This window comes from Callospermophilus lateralis, chromosome 2 (assembly GCF_048772815.1).
Source record: "Callospermophilus lateralis isolate mCalLat2 chromosome 2, mCalLat2.hap1, whole genome shotgun sequence".
Classification (NCBI taxonomy): Eukaryota; Metazoa; Chordata; class Mammalia; order Rodentia; family Sciuridae; genus Callospermophilus; species Callospermophilus lateralis.
The window spans coordinates 46,095,667-46,117,026 of NC_135306.1; the positions used below are offsets into that span (position 1 = coordinate 46,095,667).

Here is a 21,360-nt window from a genome sequence, read left to right on the forward strand (position 1 = left end):
TTCTTTGCCCTCATCCCAAATGATATTTACTTGAACAACTCCATTGCCTTTCAAGTAAGCACAGGATAAAGCAGATAAAAAGTTTGTGGTGGTGATGGGGTCTGGATCAACATTATGATCATTCATTATGATCAACAAACAAGTGAGAACATTGTAGGTGGGCCCAGACCTTTAACTGAAAGTAGATTGTGCATCAGCCTGGAATTGTTGGTGTCCTAACTTTCTTTGAACTGTAGGGTTTTTCTGGCTACCTGCCAGCTTTTTGGCTTTTGCTTGCATCATGGTGGCAGCAGTGTCTGAAAGTAGAACTGCTGATTTTTCTTTTTGAACAACCACTTAATAAGTAAAAAGACCTGGCTTTGGTTTTGGTGCTGGGATGCTCCGCCACTTCACGCCCTTTCAAGCTAGAGAATCTGCTCTGAGTCAAGAGTCTGATCCTAAGACATATGTACCAAAAGGAGTTGGTTTATTTTCTTACTTCCTGCAAAGATAATTTTTCATAATCTTCCTGCTTGGATGTAAGACATCTTAGTACCCAGTGCAATACTTGATGAGAATTTAGAGAATTTAATATGCTGTTTCTGTTCTCGATAGCCTAAGACTGAATTGTGTGGGAGTTCTTAATGTTGTCTGGAAACGTGATATATTAAGAACCCACAGTTTTGCCAACTTAAGCAAGGTCACACTGCATTGCCAGCAAATTCATAATTACTGGGACTGGAACTATAGGAAATAGAACTTTACCAGTTGCATAATCAGGGGACAGATATGGCCATTAAAATGAACTTGAAGTGAAAGTGCCGTGGTGTTGAGGACATAACTGCTCCCTCTAGAACCAGGGTGCTTAGGTAATTTACCAAATGACCACTATTTACGACTCTTATTTCAGCAGAAAAGTTACAATTTAAACTCTTCCATGTATCTGACATTCTGAATACCATTTGAAAATATTAGGTCCTTCAGTCTGAGGCCAGCTTTGTTAGCATAGGGGTAGAAGATGAGTCTTTGAGTGAGCCATCTGTTTTCTGTATTATGTGAGTCTCTAGGTTGAGTTCTGTATCCTTGTGATAATCCTCACTAATGTCCTTTGGGAAGCTGGTAAAAATGCTCCCAGCATTCAGAGAGGCTGGTGTGCACTGTAGTAATAGGAGCTTGCCAGTCTTCTACCTCACCATTTGATCTTACTTATTAGAGGGCAGCAAGGAGGAAGTGTTTAATGTGACCCTGAGCTGGTTGAGTGTTTAAATGGAAGGACCCAGGGCATCTGGCATTCTGCATTGGAGGAGACTCCAGCTAAGTCAGAATTAAAATTTGGAGAGGAAACCTGACTACAGAGGATTGCATCCCTCTGTTCTTGTAAAGATTCTCTCAGACCTTTCCCCTGTTGTGTGGTACGCACATGTTTTGCTGTATATCAGATCCGAACTATTAAGAAAGCTCCTTGGTAAAGTCTGGAGCACACTGCTCTGGTGCCAGAGTTACGGTGCACAGCCTGTCTGAACAGACATACAAAATGGGTGCCCAGGAACAGAAAGTCCATCTGAAAAATGACAGCATATTTGTAACTTTATTGTGTGTTTGGGGGAGGAGGAAAGAAGGATGTTACAATGAGAGAATTAGATCTTTGTTAAAAACATAAAAATTTTTTCTTCAGAAATCAGAATTTACCCAAAGCAAGCTATTTGCCCCTTTTTTGTTGTTAAGGTGTACAGCTTTATATGGGGGTTGTGTTTGGAGACAGCAGATCTTTTCATTATTTTTTCCCCCAAGTATTATTGGACCTCAGGTTGCAAGAGTCTTGCTTGACACACAGGACCATAGGTGACCTGTTTCTGATAACTGGAATTTAAAAAAAAGATTCATGCTGCTTTTATTCTTTTATTTCATAAAACATTACTACTGCTCTAAATGAAATAATAGATACACATCAATCAGTGTAGTCACCTTTTATTGTTGATTCAACTACCAGGTTTTTACAGAATTCACTCTGCATTTTATTTGACTTGTGCATGAATAGTCTCGGCAGACTTAATTATATTAGTGAAAAAGCACTTTCAACAAAATTATATGCTGACATCCCATAATTCATACTTACAGATTTGTGAAACAGATTTATGTAAATCTATCAAATTACTCTAGATGACATTATTTTTCAAAATTGAGATTTCATTTTAACAGTATTTATAGAAAAATTTTATATGAAAAATTTTACATGAACTATCTAAAAAAAATATCACTCCCTTAAGAAGACAGAATACTGTAACATTTTAGCATCTTGTCTCTCCACCTGTACTCTAATCCACCTATGTAGGGACACAGGGAACATATTTATAGGGGCAACTCTGTCCTAAACCATAAGCTCCTGGAAGGCAGGTGCTGCTGTTTCTTCCATTTGTTCATTCTCCTTTCATTTATTCAGTCACTGAACATTGACTTAATAAAGTACATGCTAGAGCTGCCTTTGTCAGGAACTGGGCTCAGCCTGCCCTTGCTCAGCAGTCCAGTGGGGTGGGCGACATCCAGATTAAGTCACTACACATACATAGTAAAAGTTGCAATCAGGGGCCGTGAGAGGACTAGGGAGAAGTATTAAAGAGTGTACACTTGAATAGGACAAGTTATGGCAGGAAAGGGTCTCAGAAAAAGTCTCATAGGACATGTGACAGTTGGCCAGCTCTGGATATCTGTTCCAGGCACTGGGAACTGAAAGTGTACTTTAGGGTGCAGGTTTAGTGGAAGCTGAACTAAGATTGGAAGTAAGCAAGAAGCCTGCAATGACTGGAGGCCAGAGCAAGGTCAGAGTTGTGTTTTAGGAAGGTCACCCAGAAATTATATAATGGAGGATGGCTGGTTTTAGAGTTACTAGGAGCTTAGGGAAGGGGTGATTGATTGCTTGGGATAGTGAACAGTAATCCAGTCAGAATAGTAGATGAGAAGGGATGTTAATGGCAGAGGAGAAGCACCTTCTACTGGTTGAACTGGCGGAACGTTGATAGCTGCATGGTAGAACTTTGAAGGATGTCTGCTTGCACACCTTGGTGGTTAGTCTATGGGCTGCTTCCTTCAAATCTCTGATCATGATATTTTAATAGCAGCCCTGCCCCTCCTTCTACTCCCCACTTGCATCTCTCGTTTCTTATTTCCCCTTATTCTTTAACTTTCACTGTTGCTCTGGAGAATTTGTTCATTTGCCTCCCTGTCTCACATTGCAAACTTTTATGATGAGGAGCTTCTTGAGTCCTCAGGGTCTAGCAAAGAGTAGGCCTCCCATAATCCTTGAATAGATGGATGCTTAATGCAGGTGAGAAATATGTAGGGTAGCTTTTTCCCACAATTTCATGTTCAGAAGCACCTCATTTAATATTGGTTGAATAAAGTTAATGTGCCAGGTTTATAATCAAGAATTATGACAATCTATTGCCTTTAGCTTTAGACCAGAGGGGGTAATTTGATATTCTGAACATTGGTAGTAATTTTAAATAGAAAAGACTAAATAAAGTGACCTTTGAATGAAACAGGTCCAGAAGATTGTGTGTTTTTAATTAAAATATGCAATTAAATTTTTAATTAAAGTGTGCTATTAAAAGCAATGTAGGTGGCAAGGGAATGGCCAATGCTTTGAATTACGCACAGTTTGGGATAAATTGGCATTTGCTGTGTTTCCCACAGTAGCACCGTGTCACTGAACAGATTCCCTTCTTGTTTTGCTTGCGTGCTCTGACCCTGTGTAGCTCATGATGGTCCTCAGACCCTTTCAGAGGCCTGAGGGGTGTTGAGGGACTGTGTTCACTTGACTGTGATTCTAAGCAACGTGTTCATTGTAACAGCTCTCCTCGCCAGGGGCATTTAAAAAAAAATTGTTTTCCCCTATCTTTTGTGAAAAAGGGATTCTTTTCCTGTGACATGCATTTGAGAGCCTGTCAAAAGTCAGAGGTCGTATTATTCTTCAAATAGCTTCCTCCATGGAAGAGTTCTCTAGGCCTTGGGTTAGTGGCTGCAGTATCCTTGAGATCAAGCGAGCACAGGTGGTTTGTGAGGCTAGCCTGGGACAAGTGGTGTTGACCCTGTTCTTGATGTTCAGTTTCTAGGGAGATTTTTTTTTTCTTCTAAAGATAAGATTTATTTGTCTTAAAGCTCTTTTTTGGAAGAGCCATAGCTTTGTCATTTTAGTCAGAATTTTCTTTTAAGTCATGTTGGTTTCCATGATGGTTATATTTGGAATTTAAATGTAGAGGTTTATAAAATTTTTAAAGAAGTGTTTCTTGGTTTTAGGATTATCAATATGCACATTCTAAATTCAGAGTGAGTTGAAAAATAGATTTGGATGATATGGATCAATGGCACTTGGTTTCCAAGCTTTCCCTGGTGGCTCATGATGATGGATAACAGATGAACAGGAGAGTGGGAAAGAGGATTCTGGCTAAGTGTTTTTTTCCTTGGTGTTTCATTTTGATACTACTATTAGTTTTTTAAAGATCTGCATTCATTTATAACCAGAAATGTTTTACAAATAAGATATAATTTATTGCTTGATGTGATGGTGCATGCCTATAATCCCAGCTGCTTGGGAGGGTGAGGTAGGAGGATTGAGAGTTCAAAGCCAGCGTCAGCAACTTAGTGAGGTCCTAAGCAACTCAGTAAGAATCAGGTCTCTAAAGGGCTGGGGATGTGACTTAGTGGTTAAGTGCCTCTGAATTCAGTCCCTGGTACCCTGCATGACACCCAACCCCGTAATATATTTTTGGGGTGTGTGTGTTTGTGTGTGTCAAAAGAATGAAAAGTGGGCTTGGAAATTCATATATAGTGAAACTGGTATTTGCACAAAAATACACAGAAACTTGAGATTCTGGGCAACCAGTATTTTTTTTTTTTTTTTTTTTTTTGTAAGAAGATGCTTGGTGGCATTACAGGCATGTTGAAAGTACTTTAGATTCAGGGGAGAACACAGCATTTGATAGTCCTGGGTTACAAGGTCTGACATCACAACTTTATGCTTTTCCTTTTTGAATCATAGAAACAAATTGACCTTGCCAAGCTTTAGGTATAATTTTTACCTTTTTCTGAATATCAAACATCATTAATGTGAGACTACTACTAAACAGCAAATTATATGTAGCTGAAAGGTGAGAATGGGGAGAGTACTGTCTGTGATGATTTTGGATATTTTAGGCATCTAATAAATATTTGCTGACTTTGGCTGACTTAAAACGAAAATCTATAAAGTTCAAAACTTCCTTGCGTTTATATGCCAACATTTTAATTTAATATGCCAACAGTGGACTTAGAGTGCAGCCTTTTAGCAGTAGATAGCCTCTTTCATGTTATTTTGCGTAGGATAATAGTAAAATTTTGCTTCCTTTGAACACATTCTAATTGATGGATGGCACTTTTACTAATAATACCATTAGTCAAATTAGAAAATTCTTACGAGAAGGAGAGGTTATTTGATGACAAATATTTGTTCGATATAGTCAGATTATAGGTTGTAGACATTTGATTTGTTTCCTAGCCATAATTGTGTGAGTCAAGTCAAAGACACATTCATGGATGGACTCTGTGGCAGTGGGTATTTAAAGTAATACATTTGGCTAAATAAATAGTATCATTAAGCTTCTCATTGTGTCATTTAACAAATCTTTGATACCTGTAGCTTTGCTAAGTGGAAAGACTCTAAGGCCAGCCTGGAAGGTAGCAAAGTGAGTACAAAACGGTTTTTCATTTTATACAGTGATCCAGCCCCACCAGGCACCGCTGTGCCCCATACTGACCTTAGGAGGCCAGTGAACAGTTTCCTAAGTAATTCATAACATGAAGGGTTTAGGAAAAAAACATCCATATAGATCTTAAAAACGCAACTGGTAGCTGGATGCAGTTGTACACGCATGTAATTCTTGTGAGTCCTGTGGCTGAGACGGGAGAATCACAAGATTGAGGCCAGCTTCAGCAACTTAGCGAGGCCCTAAGCAACTTAGCAAGATCCTGTCTCAAAATAAAGTACTGGGAATGTAGATCAGTGGTAAAGTGCCCACTTACCCCCTTAATAAAAGGGGGGCAGCTGGTGAAAGGTGGCCTTCTCTGTACAGTCACTTCACATGCCCAGACCATCTTCAGTATTGAGTCCCTCTTAGGATTTCCAGAAGCCCCCTATAGCTGCTAGTTCTCAACATTGTTGTACAGTAGAATCACCAAGATTTTAATTTAAAAAGTTGGTTCCCATACTTCATAATAGAATACTAAAATGAGAATCTCTGACTGTGGGATTCAGGCATCATTTTGCTTTTCAGGGTGTTCTGGATGATTCCAGTGTGCAGCTGAGGTTGAGAATGCACTGTGATTAGAAGGAGCTACAACGTGGGTGGAAGGGTAATGTCAGTAGGTAGAAGAATTGGACTCTTTATGCGGTACAGTGGATAATTTGGTTTATTTTGTCATAGAAGAGCAGTGAGACAAAACTACGCAATTGTGATGTTTGTCTTGCCTCTTCCTTTTCCCATTATATTTATAGCACCTTCCCAATTAAACTTTGTTAGTACACTTAAAACTCTTTAACATGTAATAGATAAATTTTCTTCATACTAATTTTTGATAGGGTGATTGACATTAATGTTGAGTATCATCCTCACCACCTAAGTGCCTAATTTGGTAGGAATTATTATCCTCATTTTAGAGATTAGGAAACTGTGGTTCAGAGAGCTTAAGTAGCTTTTTCAAAGTCACACAATTGGTAAATGGGTGAGTTGAGATCAGAACTCGGGTGCATCTCTCTCCAAAGCCCATATTCATTCCATCGTTAGTTGGTTCCTTGAGAGTTTGTTGTGTTCTGCCAATTTGAATCTTGTTCACTGACAGTGGAACTGCAACACATTTCATAAGAGGGATCCCTGCATTCAGTAGACAAATGAACTGTCAAATTGGCAAAAAAACCTGCATGCTTGAAAATACAATAGTTTAACTTGAGCCTTTTTTTTTTTTAAAGACCTGTGAGTGAAATAAAACTTCTGAGTTTTATTGCAAAGGAAACAAAATGAGCTGAGTTTTTAACTTTCTCCCTCCTCACTTTTTTTTTTTTTTTGATATTGGGAAAAACTTTGAGGGTTTTTTTTTAATAATTTCTTTTTATAGTTGTAGATGGACGCAATACCTTTATTTTTTTTTTCTTATGTGGTGCTGAGGACCGAACCCAGTGCCTCATGCATGCTAGCCAAGCTCTCTGCCACTGAGCCACAACTCCAGTCCTCCTCATTCTTTTTGAAAAACACGAAGAAAATACATTTTGATAAAAAAGCTGTCCTAAATACCCATCTTCATAGCTACTTGGACTACAAGTGCTCCAATAAGGAGAAAACCTTTGCTTTACTATTCAACTAATGCAAAAATAGTATTTAATAAAAGTGTTTGTACTTTCTAGGAATTGTTAATTGTCTAACCTTTCCTTACTCCCATGTTTGTCACCTGTATACTGCTTCACACCTTTTTAAACTGAGAAACTTTGCCTAAGGTGAATATTGAGACTTTGGGAGTGATGTGGCTTACGCATGTTTGATGCCTCCCATTTTTTTGCAAGTTGGGGCATCATTGAGCCAGAGGCGAGAGGACCCAAATGATGGGGTGAAGAACGACGACTTGCTTTGAAGTAGTTCCTACTGTCAATGTCTTGTTTCTGTTTATGCTTTATTCTCCTTTTCACCTGTTCTTGTCGGTTAGTATGTCCTCAGTGAAACCACTGTTGTGTAAGAAACTGTTTATTTTAATAAATAGCTGTATGCTCTAAAATAACGATTAAACACATAGGAAATGCTGAGATTGTTAACATAGTTTATTATCGTTGTCAAGTATTATGCACTGTACATCATTGTACTGTACTTTTGTGAATGGTAGTGCAGTAAGTTGGTTTACACCAGCATCAGCACAAACATGAGTAATGCATTGTGCTATGCTGTTTTCATAGCTATAACACTATGTCACTAGGTGATAGAGATTTTCAACTCTTAGAAACTTTTTGTTGTTGTTTCCAGGATTGAACCTAGAGGAGCTCAACTACTGAGCCACATCTCTAGCCCTTTTATATATTTTATTTGGAGACTGGGTCTCACTGAGTTGCTTAGGGCCTCACTAAGTTGTTGAGGCTGGCTTTGAACTTGCCATCCTCCTGCCTCAGCCTCCCCAGCTACTGAGATTACAGGCATGTGCCACCATGTCTGGCCTCTGTTAGAATCTTATGGGACCACCATCTCATATGTTAGTCTATCCTTGACTGAAATGTGGCATGTGCCACCACATACACACACAGTCTTTACTGTTCTAGACTCTGAAATAATTATACTTGTTAAATGTGCCCAGGTGCAATTTACTACAGCATGCTGGCATATTCTTGGTTGATGTTTGTTTACTGTCTTCACATTTTATGGATAAGGAAACAGAAGCTGAAGAGGTCTTGCTGGTTACACCTTCTCAGTAGTTCCACAACGATTTGCACCTGTTTGCTGAAGCTGAATGTTGCCTCCCTGCTAGGGCGCTCAGGCTTAGGCAGGCCCTGTGTACGGGTGGAACTCCCCCGGGATGTGTGCGGGTTTTTTTTTTGTTGTTGTTGTTTGTTTGTTTTAAATGGCACTGCTTGAAGAGTTCTGATATTTCAACTGCAAATACAGTAGACAGGAGATGAAGAAAGACTACACGTATAATTCTGTAAGAAGGATGGAGAGTTCCTTTGAGAAAACATGCTGGTGTTAATGATTAGACCCTATGGCAGAGTGAAAGTTCTGTGTCAGTGGTGTAGAACTAATGTGTGCCTTTTTCCCCTTCCCTTCCATCAGGGCAGAGCTTGGGATATGGCTTTGTGAACTACATTGACCCCAAGGATGCAGAGAAAGCTATCAACACCCTGAATGGATTGAGACTTCAAACCAAAACAATAAAAGTATGTTTAAAGTTCTTTTAAATCTGCTTGTAGAACAGAAGTTTGAAAAATTAAGGTTTACTCATAGTCCTTTCCTGTATTTATTTTGGGCCCATACAAACACTTTTCTGGGAGACAGTAGAACATTTTTGTTTGTAGCACAATGGGGAAACTTTATTAATGAATACTATATGTGATTGTAGTCACATATTAGCCAAGGCCCGAGTGGCTATATAAGTACTTCATGAAGCCTACTGAATTAAATCTCCTTGCCTCAAGAGTATTACTTGCCAGATGACTTGAAGAATCCTTAGACTTGTCCTGAGTGCAGGGATTGGTAGTTGTGTTCTATAAAGGGTTTGCATGCAAGTGCCGCTTCTGTCACAATTTCTTGTCCTAGAATTTTCACAGTCTCTGCCCTGGAATCATGAAAGTAACTATAGACACTACATAAATGAATGTATGTGGCTGTATCTAGGAAAACTTTATGGACACTGAAACTTGAATTTATATTTGTGTTTCACAAAGTTTTTTCCCCAAGTTAAAAAATGTAAAGAACATTCTTAGATCACCGGTCATGCAAAAACAGGTAGCATTCTGGATTTGGTGGTTGGGCTGTGATCTAACTGTGTTCTAGCACATTCAGCTTGCTTTGAGGAAGGTGATTAGAAAGCTTACCTGACACATGGGCTATTTTTTCCTCTTATATTTTTATTTTCAAGACATACAGTAAATAATTTTGTGGATATTTCTCTGCTTTAGTGTGTTTTTGAAATTCTTATGTGGATTCTCTCTGGATAAGAAGTTGATCTAGTTTATAGTATAGATTTCTTTTCCTTTAGAAAATACAAGTGATGTTGCTTCTAGCAAATTGTTAGAACCCATAACGTCAATTTACTCTCCTGCCCAGTGTAGACATTGCCAATCAATCATGACACTCTTTCTCATTGAGTCTAGATGTGGCTCCCAAATATTTTTCAAAATAGTGTTCCAGACAACCTCTATCAATTGACTCAAGTTGGAACCTGTTTTCTACCAGTGATTTAAGAAATCAGCTCACACTATAGCCTGAAGTGGTGAGGGGAAGTTAGTCAAGGCTGACTGTGGCATTCATCTTGCTTAGAGACTTGTCTAGAAGATCTGTGCTCATTTTTTCAGGTATCTGGAAATGTAGTGTCATCTTTGTGCTTAAAAGTTACTTCTTTTAGAATTGTCAGTTAAGGTAATTTGTTAACCCTGGGTGGTTTTGACATCTTTTACTTTATATTTATTGGCCCATAAAAAAAAATAGTCCCGTCAGCTGTGTTTTCGCTGAAGAAAACTTCATGGTGGCTCCCAAATACACTCAAATGTAAGGTGTCCAAGAATTCTGTGTGTTCCTTGGACTTTTTTTAATGAAGAAAAAGATTTTACCCTTAAGGCAGAAAATGAACTAGTTACTATGTTATCAAAATTTGAAGGAAAATTAGATTTTTAATACAAAGATAATAAAGACTTAAGTTTCCTTTGAATTTCGTTAAAATCTAAATTGCTTTTTATGAATTGTTCACACCTTTTGTATTTTTTGTGTCAAGATATTAATCTTTTAATACTAATAAGTAATAACCAAGCATTATATATGATATATGTGTGTGTGTGTGTGTGTGTGTGTGTATATATGTGTATATATATATGAAGGACATCCAGCATCTAGTTGTCTATAGACTGTTTTGTCTACTCTCTTTCCTGCATATCTGTGCAGGTATCCCCTTCCCCAGCTTAAATTAGCAGGAGTCCTGGATATCGGTGTGTCTTAGGCTGAGGACCTGAGATGTGGTTTAGACAAGCCTGGGAAGTATGGTTGAAATGGCTGTGCCCAGGAAACACCCTTTTCTGCACTCCAGACAAGTCATCCTCATTTCATTTTTAGTTCTTTTGCATATATCCCAACTGCTGTGATGATTCAGAATAAGGTAGAAATGCAGAGGAAACTGATCCCCCTAAGAGAAATGCCCAAGGTTTTCAAGAGATCATTGATGACAGCTGCTTACTTACTGTCCATGATCCAGACTTCTTTCTTCAGAGCCCAACTGCTTGGGCTGAAAATGTGGTAGAAAGGACAGTAATGCCTTGTGGCTTTTATACTGTGACATCTGCTATTCCTCTTCTGATTTTCTGAAATGCGTGTGGGGTGATGGGTGAGCAGCAGGCTACTACTTTCCCCACCCCCATTTGGTTCCTGTAAAAATATCAGATAACAGCTGGTATCCTCAATTTGGCCCAGATTTCACTGAGAGGCAAAGCAGACCACTTTCCAAAAGTCTATATCACCAATTTTGCCTGTTTTTTTTTCTTTTCATTTTTCCCCTTAGTTTGAATTAGACAGGTCCTGTGTATTACTGCAAAGGTCTTGAGACAGATTTTTTTAGTGTTCACAGCTATAAGTACCTTTTGCAAGCTGTATTTCTTTCCAGTCCTGGGGATGCTGTTTCATAAGTTAGTCTCTTTTTCTCTTCTCTCGTCCATCCTGATGATGGCTGTCGGGCTAATCTTAAAAAATACCACTTTCCTCTAGTTACTCCTCAGAAGGAATTCTGTCACGTTCTTGTTTCACCACATCATTTGGCTCAGTTTTGGGGACTTGTCGCCAGTGCCGTTGCTGTTCTCCAATGTAGTAACACTAACTCTTCCCTTGCAAGTGGCTCTCTTCCCAGTCTCTGTGTGTATGCTCTTGGGGCTCCCACTTCCTGGTGCACCCTTTTTCATTCATTTTTGGTTGAGTTGCAGCTGTCCATCTTTTGGAGCCCATCAGAAGTCCCACCTGCAGCTGCTGCCTTGCTGAGTTGTTCCAACTCATGCTGGGTCCCTTCTTGGTATTTTTTTTTTTTTTTCCATGAGGAGCCACAGAAGTTTTGGAATCATGTTGTGATTTAGGTATAAGCATTATTTTCTGCCCCCAATAAGAGTAAAGACCATGGTACTCTTAAAACACCAGGCACAAAACTGACTCAAATATTTGTCTTCTGATACCTACATCAAAACTTTCACCCATAGCACCATGCATTATTTCAGAAAGTAGCAGCTTATTTTTATTTATCAGTATATAAGTGTTTGTGTACCTCTTGAGTTTAGAATTAGACACAAGAAATACCACTTAAACAGTTAGTATGACTTTGGTAAAATTCCTGGTTATTGGAATATTGAAATAGTGAATCAAGTGCTGTGAACGGTGGTTTATTTAGCAGTTTCTCCTGGGGCTTCCTAACAGCATCAGCACAGTAGGGCTTCGGGAAATAGATGGGATGTTGAATAAATGACACGTACTTGCTGTTTCTGCAATGAGTTGAGCAAAGTCCTTCAGGTACTGTGTGATCCTAAAGCAGTTGTTCCCAGACTTGGTTATACGATAATCACAGGGGCAGTGAGAGAAATACAGGTTGCAGGACCCACTTCAGCTCTATTAGGTCATCTCCAGATGAGATTTAGGAAAGGATTGGTTGTGGGTTTGTACTGGGGATTAAACCCCCACGGGATTCTACCACTGAGCTACATCCTCAGCTCTTTCTGTTTTGAAACCGGATTTTTCTAAGTCATCCAGGCTGGCTTCCACTTGCCTTCTTCTCCCCTCAGCTTCTTAAGTTGCTAGGATTATAGGTGTGTGTGTCATAGCACAATGGCAGATAATTTGTGACAGCAAAGCTGAGGCCTACCACTTAGGAACTGCCAGAACATACCTTTTTATTGGTGGGTTTTCTGTTTGATATTTTATGTGCAAAGTTCCATTTGTCTTCTAGTTTTTGCCTTGGTAACCCTTTTGTGGTAAATTCTTTTAACCAGACTACTACTTCCATTTTTTTCTTGAGTCTGCTAGATGCTAGATTAGAATTTGGAGCTTAATATGATTCAAACAGTCTTTGCTTTTAGAAAGCGTGGATTAGAAATTAGAAAACTTAATATGCCCATGTTGGAATTATTTCAAGAGTGTCACTAGTAGGTTAAAAATCTCAATATAGTTATTCTCTTTTCCTACGGAACACTTTTTTCCTAAATGGGGAGAAGTCCTAGCATCTTATCTCGACAGGGATATCAGAGCATCCTTCAGCTACATGATAAGTAGCTCTTGTGGTTTGAACCTTGCCCACGTGGTCCCTGATACTGACATGGTGAAAAAAGGTGGGATTGTTACGAGGTGTTAGCCTCAAATATTAGAGAAAAGGTGTAATATATGTACAATTCAGCTACCCAGGGGGCAAAAAAATATCTCTTTGCAGCATCAGAAATGGTATTGTGGTGGCAGGAGCTTCTCATCAGCAGCTCTCTGGTCCCCATGGGAACCTTTCCACTGGTGGACTTTTCAGGGGTCCAGTGGTTGATACTCGTCTCAGTCTTCATGCTCTTTTTCTGCTCATTTTGATTTTAGGGTACCTTAAGTGTTGATAAAATGTAAGTGTAATAGGAAATATTTCTGGATTAAAGCAGTGCAGACTTCAATTCATGATCAGAAGTAAAATCATTACTTTTGCAAAATAAAATCATTTCCAAACATGTATGTGCATGTGTCCCCATCATGTGCTCTGGATAGATGATTATGATGAGTACAGTGAAGTGGCCAGGTGACTGCTGCCTGTTCTCCCAGCTGTTGCCTTTTCTACAGGTAGCTTAGGAAACTCTAGTTTTCCAGAATTCTTGAGGTGGTTTTTTTTAATTGGAAAAAAGGAGCCATTATCTCAAGGAAGAGAACTTTTATTCTTTTTTTGTTTTCATGGGACTAGGGATTGAACCCAGGGCCTCGCATATGCCAGCCAAGCATGCTACCACTGAGCTAGATCCCAAGCTTATTTTATTTTATTTTTTCCACTTTTTCTTTTAAAAGAGAGAGAGAGAGAGGAGAGAGAGAGAGAAATTTTAATATTTTATTTTTTAGTTTTCGGCAGACACAACATCTTTGTATGTGGTGTTGAGAATCGAACCCGGGCCGCACGCATGCCAGGCGAGCGCGCTACCACTTGAGCCACATCCCCAGCCCATTTTTTCCACTTTTTAAAATCCGTACATTATAGTTATAAACAGTGGTGGGATTTGTTGTTACATATTCATATACACACACACAATATAGCAATATAATTTGGCCAATATCATTCCGTAGCAATTCCCACTTCGGTTCCTCCTCCCACACCCTGGTCTCTTTACTTATCTCCCTTTGATTTTCATGAGACCCCTGCCTCACCCTTTCTTTTCCTTTTTCTCCTCTAGCTTTCACATGTGAGAAAGAAACATATGACCCTTAGCCTTCTGAGTTTGGCTTATTTCACTTATCATAATGATCTCTAGTTTTATCCCCTTTTTTATTTTGAGGGAGGATCTCATTATGTTGCCTAGGCTGGCCTCACACACATTGCCTCCTGCCTCAGTCTCCCTAGAAACTGGCATTATAGTCATGCATCACTGTGCATGCCTGGAATTTTTTATTTTTATAGGCACTGCCCTTAGAAACCAGTCTCTTCTCTACCCACAAAAGAAAACCCCTTCTAGAAATACTACCAGCATAGAAAAACTGCCTGAATTTGGTCTTGATGAAATAGATCTTTTTCTTAATCATTCAGGCATAGAACACGCTACACTTACCTTTGCCTAAAGATAATTAATTTCTATTTAAACCTATATGGAAAATTTCTATTATAAATAATTGAAATATTAAATATTAATAGTAATACCCATCCTTAAAGTTTGACAGCAATTAAGCAAAGCTAATAAACCTTAATTCTAAACTATTGTATTGCTTTTAACTTTTTGTTAAATTTATTTCTGTTTCTAACTAGCCTTTTTCTCAATTAGTAAATGTCATATTTGCAGTTAAAAAAAATCTGTTTAGCTTGAACTGGACTCTGAATATAAGAAGAATGTAGAACAGTATTTCTGAAGTCTTATTTTCCCTAAGTCACCTTGCTGTGCAATCTTGGACAAATGTTTTAACCATTTAAGTTTCTATTTATAGCTGTATAATGTGTTATGGGTATAAATTGGAAAATCTGAAATGCTCCGAAATCTGGAAATTTTGAATGTCATCATGACACCACACATGGAAAATTTCACATCATGAAGCTTTATTTCATGCACAAAATTATTAGAACTATTATATAAAATTACCTTAAGGGTATGTGTATAAGGTGTACATGAAACAAATGAATTTTGTGCTTAGACTTAGATTCTATCCCCAGGTTATTTCATTATGTATGTGCAAGTATTCCAAAGTCTGAAAACATTTGACATCTAAAACAAATTCTGGTTCCAAACATTTTGGGTACGGGATACTCAACCAATAATTGACTTAGAATAATTAATTTTTACTAATAACTTATATTCATAATATTATTTATCTTTGGGGGGAGAGAAATTTTTCATGGTCTCTGAAAAATTACATGTTAATTGTTTTTTAACAAGATGATATTTATCCTGTGGAATGAAGTGGTTAGGGGTGACAGGCAGCATCCTATTCTGTTGACAGTTTTAACTTCTCCCCTTTACCACTGTTGAAGGATTAGCAAGAATAGTAAAATCTGTGTTGAGCAATACCGTTCTAGCTCTACCATCTTTTACTAGGGTTATTGAGATGAGCCTGTATTTTTTTTTCATTTTAAGTTCTGTAAAATTTAGTTCTAACTTTTAAGAAATAGCATATAGGTGCTGTGTAAAATGGACCCTAGTGTAGGGAAGGAAAGGGCATGGAAGATGGAATGTAAATTTGCCAAGGGCTTGCTCACCTGGAAGGTGCTCTAATAAAATGCCTGCAGCACAGTTCTGAGAGATTTGAGACAAATGTCACCATTTTGAGAGTGACACAGTGCAGGGCATGGAAGTTTGAAAGCTGGCATTAGAGGAAGCACTTGGAATTTGTTAAAGCAAGATAGGAGGCCCATGTGGGAGTGAGCCTGAGAGTGAGGAGGGATAATAAAAGCTGAGTGTGCTGCAAAGGGGACTTGCTTTAATTCTCAGGTGAGAGAGATTGGCTGAGTTTTCAGCAGAACAGTGATACAATTGGACTTGAGTATTCATTAAGAGAGGCAAGTTGGCTTTGTACTTCAACTCCCCATATCTCAGCATCACACCTCACTGCTTCTGTGGGTTTATTTTTTTTGTGTTTACTTTTCCTTAATTTTTTTCTTCTGAGGGTTTATTGTTGGTGATGGTACAAAGTGTAGAAATTTGTAAATCATCTCTTATACTCCTCATTTTTAGACTTGTCTATGGACCGTTATTTACCTTTACCTTGAACAGATTTGGAAAATTAGGATATAATAGTTTCAAGGATAAGCCTCAAATCTCCTGAAAACTTATATGAGATGCTAGCCTAATAAATGTCTGGGAAGATCTGTTTGTGGAGTACAGAAACGTTCGTGGAACAATATATGCCAAAATTGAGGCAAGAATGGAAACATTTGAGTAAATGATTTTGTCTTTTTAAAAATACAGACAGACCTGGTGCATAATTCCTTTCATATATTGTGTGTGGTGCTGGAGAGAGAATCGGTACATGCTAGGCAAGCATTCTACACTGAGCTACATCCCCACCCCAACTTTCTTTTTAATCTGTGGTTTGGAAGAATATTCTTTTTTTTTTTTTTTTATTGGCTATTCAAAACATTACAAAGATTGCAGAATTACATTGGTTACACATCCACATTTTTACATAATGCCATAATAGGAATATTCTAGAGCCATATGTCAGGCTTTAACAGTATATTGCTACTTCTGCTTAACAAAAACTCTTCAGTATGTTTACATAAAATTCTTACACCTTTAGAGTCCAGTAGTACATGATCATTATTTGAGGTGAGAAATAGGGATGACTTTTTGATTAATGTGTTATTTATGTAATGTTCTTTATGTGTTTCTTAGGATGCTCCATTATGAGTTTGGCTCTTTTGACACACAAAGCCCAGAGGTTTCTCCCTTACCTAGTGGGGTCTTGGTGTGGATTGGTGGTGGCCTATAGGTTCCTGACTTATTTGTCCTCCCTTTGGGACTATTGTGTTCCTCCTGTTCCTTCCAGCTACTGCCAGAGTGAGAGTTTGATATTTGGGAATTCCCAGAAGGCAATAACTTGTCCTTCTTCAAACAAATTTTCTTTAGATATTTTCCCCCAGTTTTACAATGGAGATAGCCAGCAGAGAGGGAGGGGTGAGGACCTGGGTGCCTGGTGGCAGGGGCCCCAGTTGGATTTCTGCCCATCCCTGCTGTGGACCACAGTGGGGGGTGATGGTGGGAGCCTCGGTAATTAACTGAACCCATCTTCCTTAGGAGGAAGTTGATGGATCATTTTGTTACTCAAGCATACTGCTCCACAGGAGTGTCATGGCCCAGGTGGACGCCTAAACAGTGCAGTCCATACCACAATATCCTTGCTGTTTCTTTTCTGTAACCAGTGAGGAGAATTTTAGTTTTTATAAATTCTTCTTTTGGAAAAGCTGCCTCTTTGTGATCCTGTGCTTGTTGAAAGGTGGGGGGAAGGGCACAGAAGTCATTCTTGTGTGGCTTTAGGAAACTGCTCCTTTTTTTTTGTTTGTTTGGAGAGGGGGAGATGCTGTTTTTGAAATTTAATCACTTAGAGTCCGTGGGAACTTTGAGGTATTTGTAGGCCCTAGAATGGTAAGTATAAAATTGGTTGTCTCATAATAATGAGACTGAGGAAGGGGCTCAAGTGCTCCACCATAAAGTACAGCCATGTATTCAGATCCTTTTGGGTTCTACCCTAGCAAGGAGACAGGATTAACTGATACTGATCTGAATGACCAGGACTCCTTACACCTGAACAACACTCTTCTCCTTGGCTCTTGCTACTCTTCTATAAATGTGCATCTCCAGAACATCTCAGTGAGGCACTTTTAGAACTTCACTTTTTTTGTTTTTGTTCTAATTAGTTATACATGACAATAAAACACATTCTGATACATTATATGTAAATGGAGTATAACTTCTCACTCTTCTAGTTTTATAAGATATAGACTCACACCAGGTTATGTAATAATATCTAATTAATAATAGGGTAATGATATCTAATTCATTCTACTATGCTTCCTACCCCCAAATCTCCTCCCCTCCCTTCATTCCCCTCTGTCTAACCCAAAGTATCTCTATTCTTGCCTAGCCCCCCACTCCCTTACTGTGAATTAGCATCCACATAGCAGAAAAAAACATTTGGCCTTTGGTTTTTGGAAGTCTTTATTTGGCTAACCATAATATTCTCCAGCTCCATCCATTTACCTGCAAATGCCATCAGTCCATTCTTCTTTAAGGCTGAGTAATATTGCATTGTGTATATATAGCACATTTTCTTTATCCATTCATCTGTCAAAAGGGCATCTAGGTTGTTTCTATAGTTCGACTATTGCAATTGAGTCGCTGTAAACATTGAAGTGGCTCAGTGTAGTATGCTGATTTTAAGCGCTTTGGGTATAAAACGAGGAGTGGGACAGCTGGGTCAAACAATGGTTCCATTCCGAGTTTTCTGTAGCACTTTGCTTTTCAATGGTTGTTTAAGAGGAAGGTAGGGTTGGGCTTCAGTTCATTTACAGCCCAGGAAAGGTGATGCAAGGCCAGTTTGGCTGCAATCTTTTCTGTCCTAGTTAGCTTGAGAATTAAGGTGAATGTGCTGCTGGCTTCCCAAGTTGGAGCCCTTCATTCTTGCTGTCTGTTTTTCATAGTAGCGTCAGAGGACTTCTGTCTTTTTATATGGATTCATGCAGAAACAGCAGTGGTCTCTGATAGGCATATACTTCATCTCTTCCATGAAATGAAGCTTAGTGTAAGGGACTTACTCTTCTTAACAGGTGCTAATAGCGCTACTGGCTTCATTATGGCTGATAGGATAGCTTTTGTTTTCTCCTACCTCATGTTGTTTATTGATGACTTACTTTGAAGAGGTTGTAGGTTCCACGTACTATAAATAAGCCTGATACTCTTGGGGGCCTTTCAGTGTCTCTAGACTCTGAACACAATTGTTAAGGTTGAGGGAGTGGAAGAGCTATATTGTCTTTGAGGTTGAGCGCTTGAGACAGTCCAGAACTTCAGTCTGGGATGAAAACTGGTGTATGGAAGTCATATTTAGAAGATAGGTGAGTGAATGTTGATCAGTTTTTTTTCCCCAATTATAATTGAACAACAAAGGAATTACTGTAACAACTCCCCGGATCTAGTTTATAGGAGACTATCCCTTCTTCAAGGATGCTTTTCTAGTAGGTTCTGAGAATCTTCCATGTTAGTTTTAAAATGACCAAAAAGTACACTAGTGTTGATCTCTTTAAATTTGTGTAATCTCTTTAGAAAAGCATGGATGGTCCATTTCTTTTCACCCACCTTTGCCAGAATTTCCCAACTTGTCTTTAGCATCACTTTTTAGCTACAGTGCTACATCAGACTTGTTTATGGAAGTTTTGTTTCCAGAAGTATTTTGACATGTTGCTTATGGGCAAGTGGAGAGGACTAAATTTTGAAAGTACACAATACATAAAGTCTGATCCTTGCCTGCCCTTTCTCCCCCACTTCTTTGCAGGGCTCCTTGGAATTTGGCAGGATTTGGTGTTTTGGATTTGTTTTCAGTTTTCTCTTTCTTGGTCTAGTTTTCTTGTTCATAAATCTAGTACCATGTTGGAGATGGTACCAGCGTATAGGGTCACTGTGAATACCACTTATCAGGGCAGAACATACTTGTGTTGACTTGTTAATTACAGAAGGCAGTGATCAGGAATATTCCATTGTTTCTTGGTCTTCTGTTTCTATGTCAAAACTTTATTTTAGAAATCTAGCTGGGAAGGAATTATGAAAAAGCTACCCTTACTCTAAAGGAAATAATTGCAGTGCTTAGCTTAGTTCTTTCTTTCTTTTTTCTTTTTCTTTTTTTTTTTTTTTTTTTTTTTAGCTATTTTAGCATTTATTGTAATTTATGTTGTGGAAAAGTGGGTTTAGGGAGAAAAAGCAATAAATCTTCTGATGTGCTTTGTTTTCCTTCTTCCTTTCTTTTCTTTTTTTTTCCATTTGATCATTAGTGCAAAGTTTCTTCCTCCCACAGGAATGAGAAATTTAATCCTTCCTGCTCAGGTTCTGAGGTTACTAATGAGTCCAGAAATGGCCATCAGGTGAACCACAGGAAGGGCAAGGACAAACAGCACTCACATGGTCCTGAAAACTGATAGTTCAGGAAAAGCATTAGTTTGCATGAGTTTTTTTTTTTTAAATGTCTGTATTAACAGTTTTACTGTCCCTGCTTGCTCTAGCTAAATGACTCTATTCCCATTCCTAGAAAGATTTGAGAGTGGTTTCCACCTCATAGAACCAAGCATAGTGGTCTTTTCACAGAGGGCAGGCCAGACTGATGGGCTCCCTAAACCAGCAGTCACATCCAAGCACTCTGAGTTTTAGAAATTATTTTTGGATGGGTTTTATGGGCTTTGTTTTGCTTCTACATTTTTGCATATGTTGATTTATATGTGGGAATTTGTCTCATTCAGAAACTAACATCAGTGGATGGTAAGGAGGAAATTTGGTATCTGATTTTTATGAACTCTCCAGGAAATACTGATGAGCCCCAGAGTTTGAAAAATCACCTATTATACATCTATTATGCAAGGGGCTGCCCAGACTTTCATGTCCATCAGTATTGCTAGGAAGGAGTGGTTGATAAAATTCAGATTTCTGGGCCCCAGCTGAATCTGATCATCTAATACATGAAGAGGCCAAGGAAATTGTATTTTATGGGCCACCACAGGTGATTCTTAAAACAGGTGCTGGCCTGCCCTGAGAGCCACTTTTTTGTGTACCTTAACAATTTGCATTGGAGTACTCTGTTGTGCTTGTTTTAAAACAAATCTGCGTGTAAATAAGATTCTCATTTGTGATTTATGTTAAACTACCTTGAGTGATTGAAACTAATTAATGTGCTTTTAATGAATATAATGCTGGATTTACCCAAGAAATAATATTCTTTTTTGTTTGCTCGTTTTCAGCATTTGAAGGTCATTAAATACTTCACCAATACATTAACATAATTTATTGCATATTTGATTCTGAGAGTATTTGGGGAATTGCCATATGGTTGTTCAGGTCTCATCCATTTAAAATGGGTGTTTCTCATCTTGAGTTCAGAGATAACTAATATGGACCAAGATGACTGTGATTCTATAGATCATGAAAATTACTTTTTCAATTAAATAAAAATTTGTCCTTTTTATAGCCACTCCCCACATTTATACCACTCTCCCACCCTTCTTTTTTTTAAAGAGAGAGAGAGAGAATTTTAATATTTATTTTTTAGTTATCAGCGGGCACAACATCTTTGTTTGTATGTGGTGCTGAGGATCGAACACAGGCCGCACGCATTCCAGGCGGGCGTGCTACCGCTTGAGCCACATCCCCAGCCCTCCCACCCTTCTTAATATCTGTATATTTGCACATTCAAGCTAGGACCTGAATAAATGGGAATTGGAGCTCTC

The 21,360-nt window shown here is 38.5% G+C and overlaps 1 protein-coding gene across 7 annotated transcripts in view; it reads left to right on the top strand.

The window, feature by feature from the left end:
* Elavl2 (ELAV like RNA binding protein 2) overlaps nt 1–21,360 on the top strand; it is a 68,114-nt gene that overhangs the window by 22,935 nt on the left and 23,819 nt on the right. For all 7 annotated transcript variants that reach the window (XM_076843372.1, XM_076843373.1, XM_076843376.1 and 4 more), the window contains one exon: nt 8,814–8,917. In XM_076843372.1, coding sequence (XP_076699487.1) covers nt 8,814–8,917 — 104 coding nt within the window. The remainder of the gene's footprint in view (nt 1–8,813; nt 8,918–21,360) is intronic.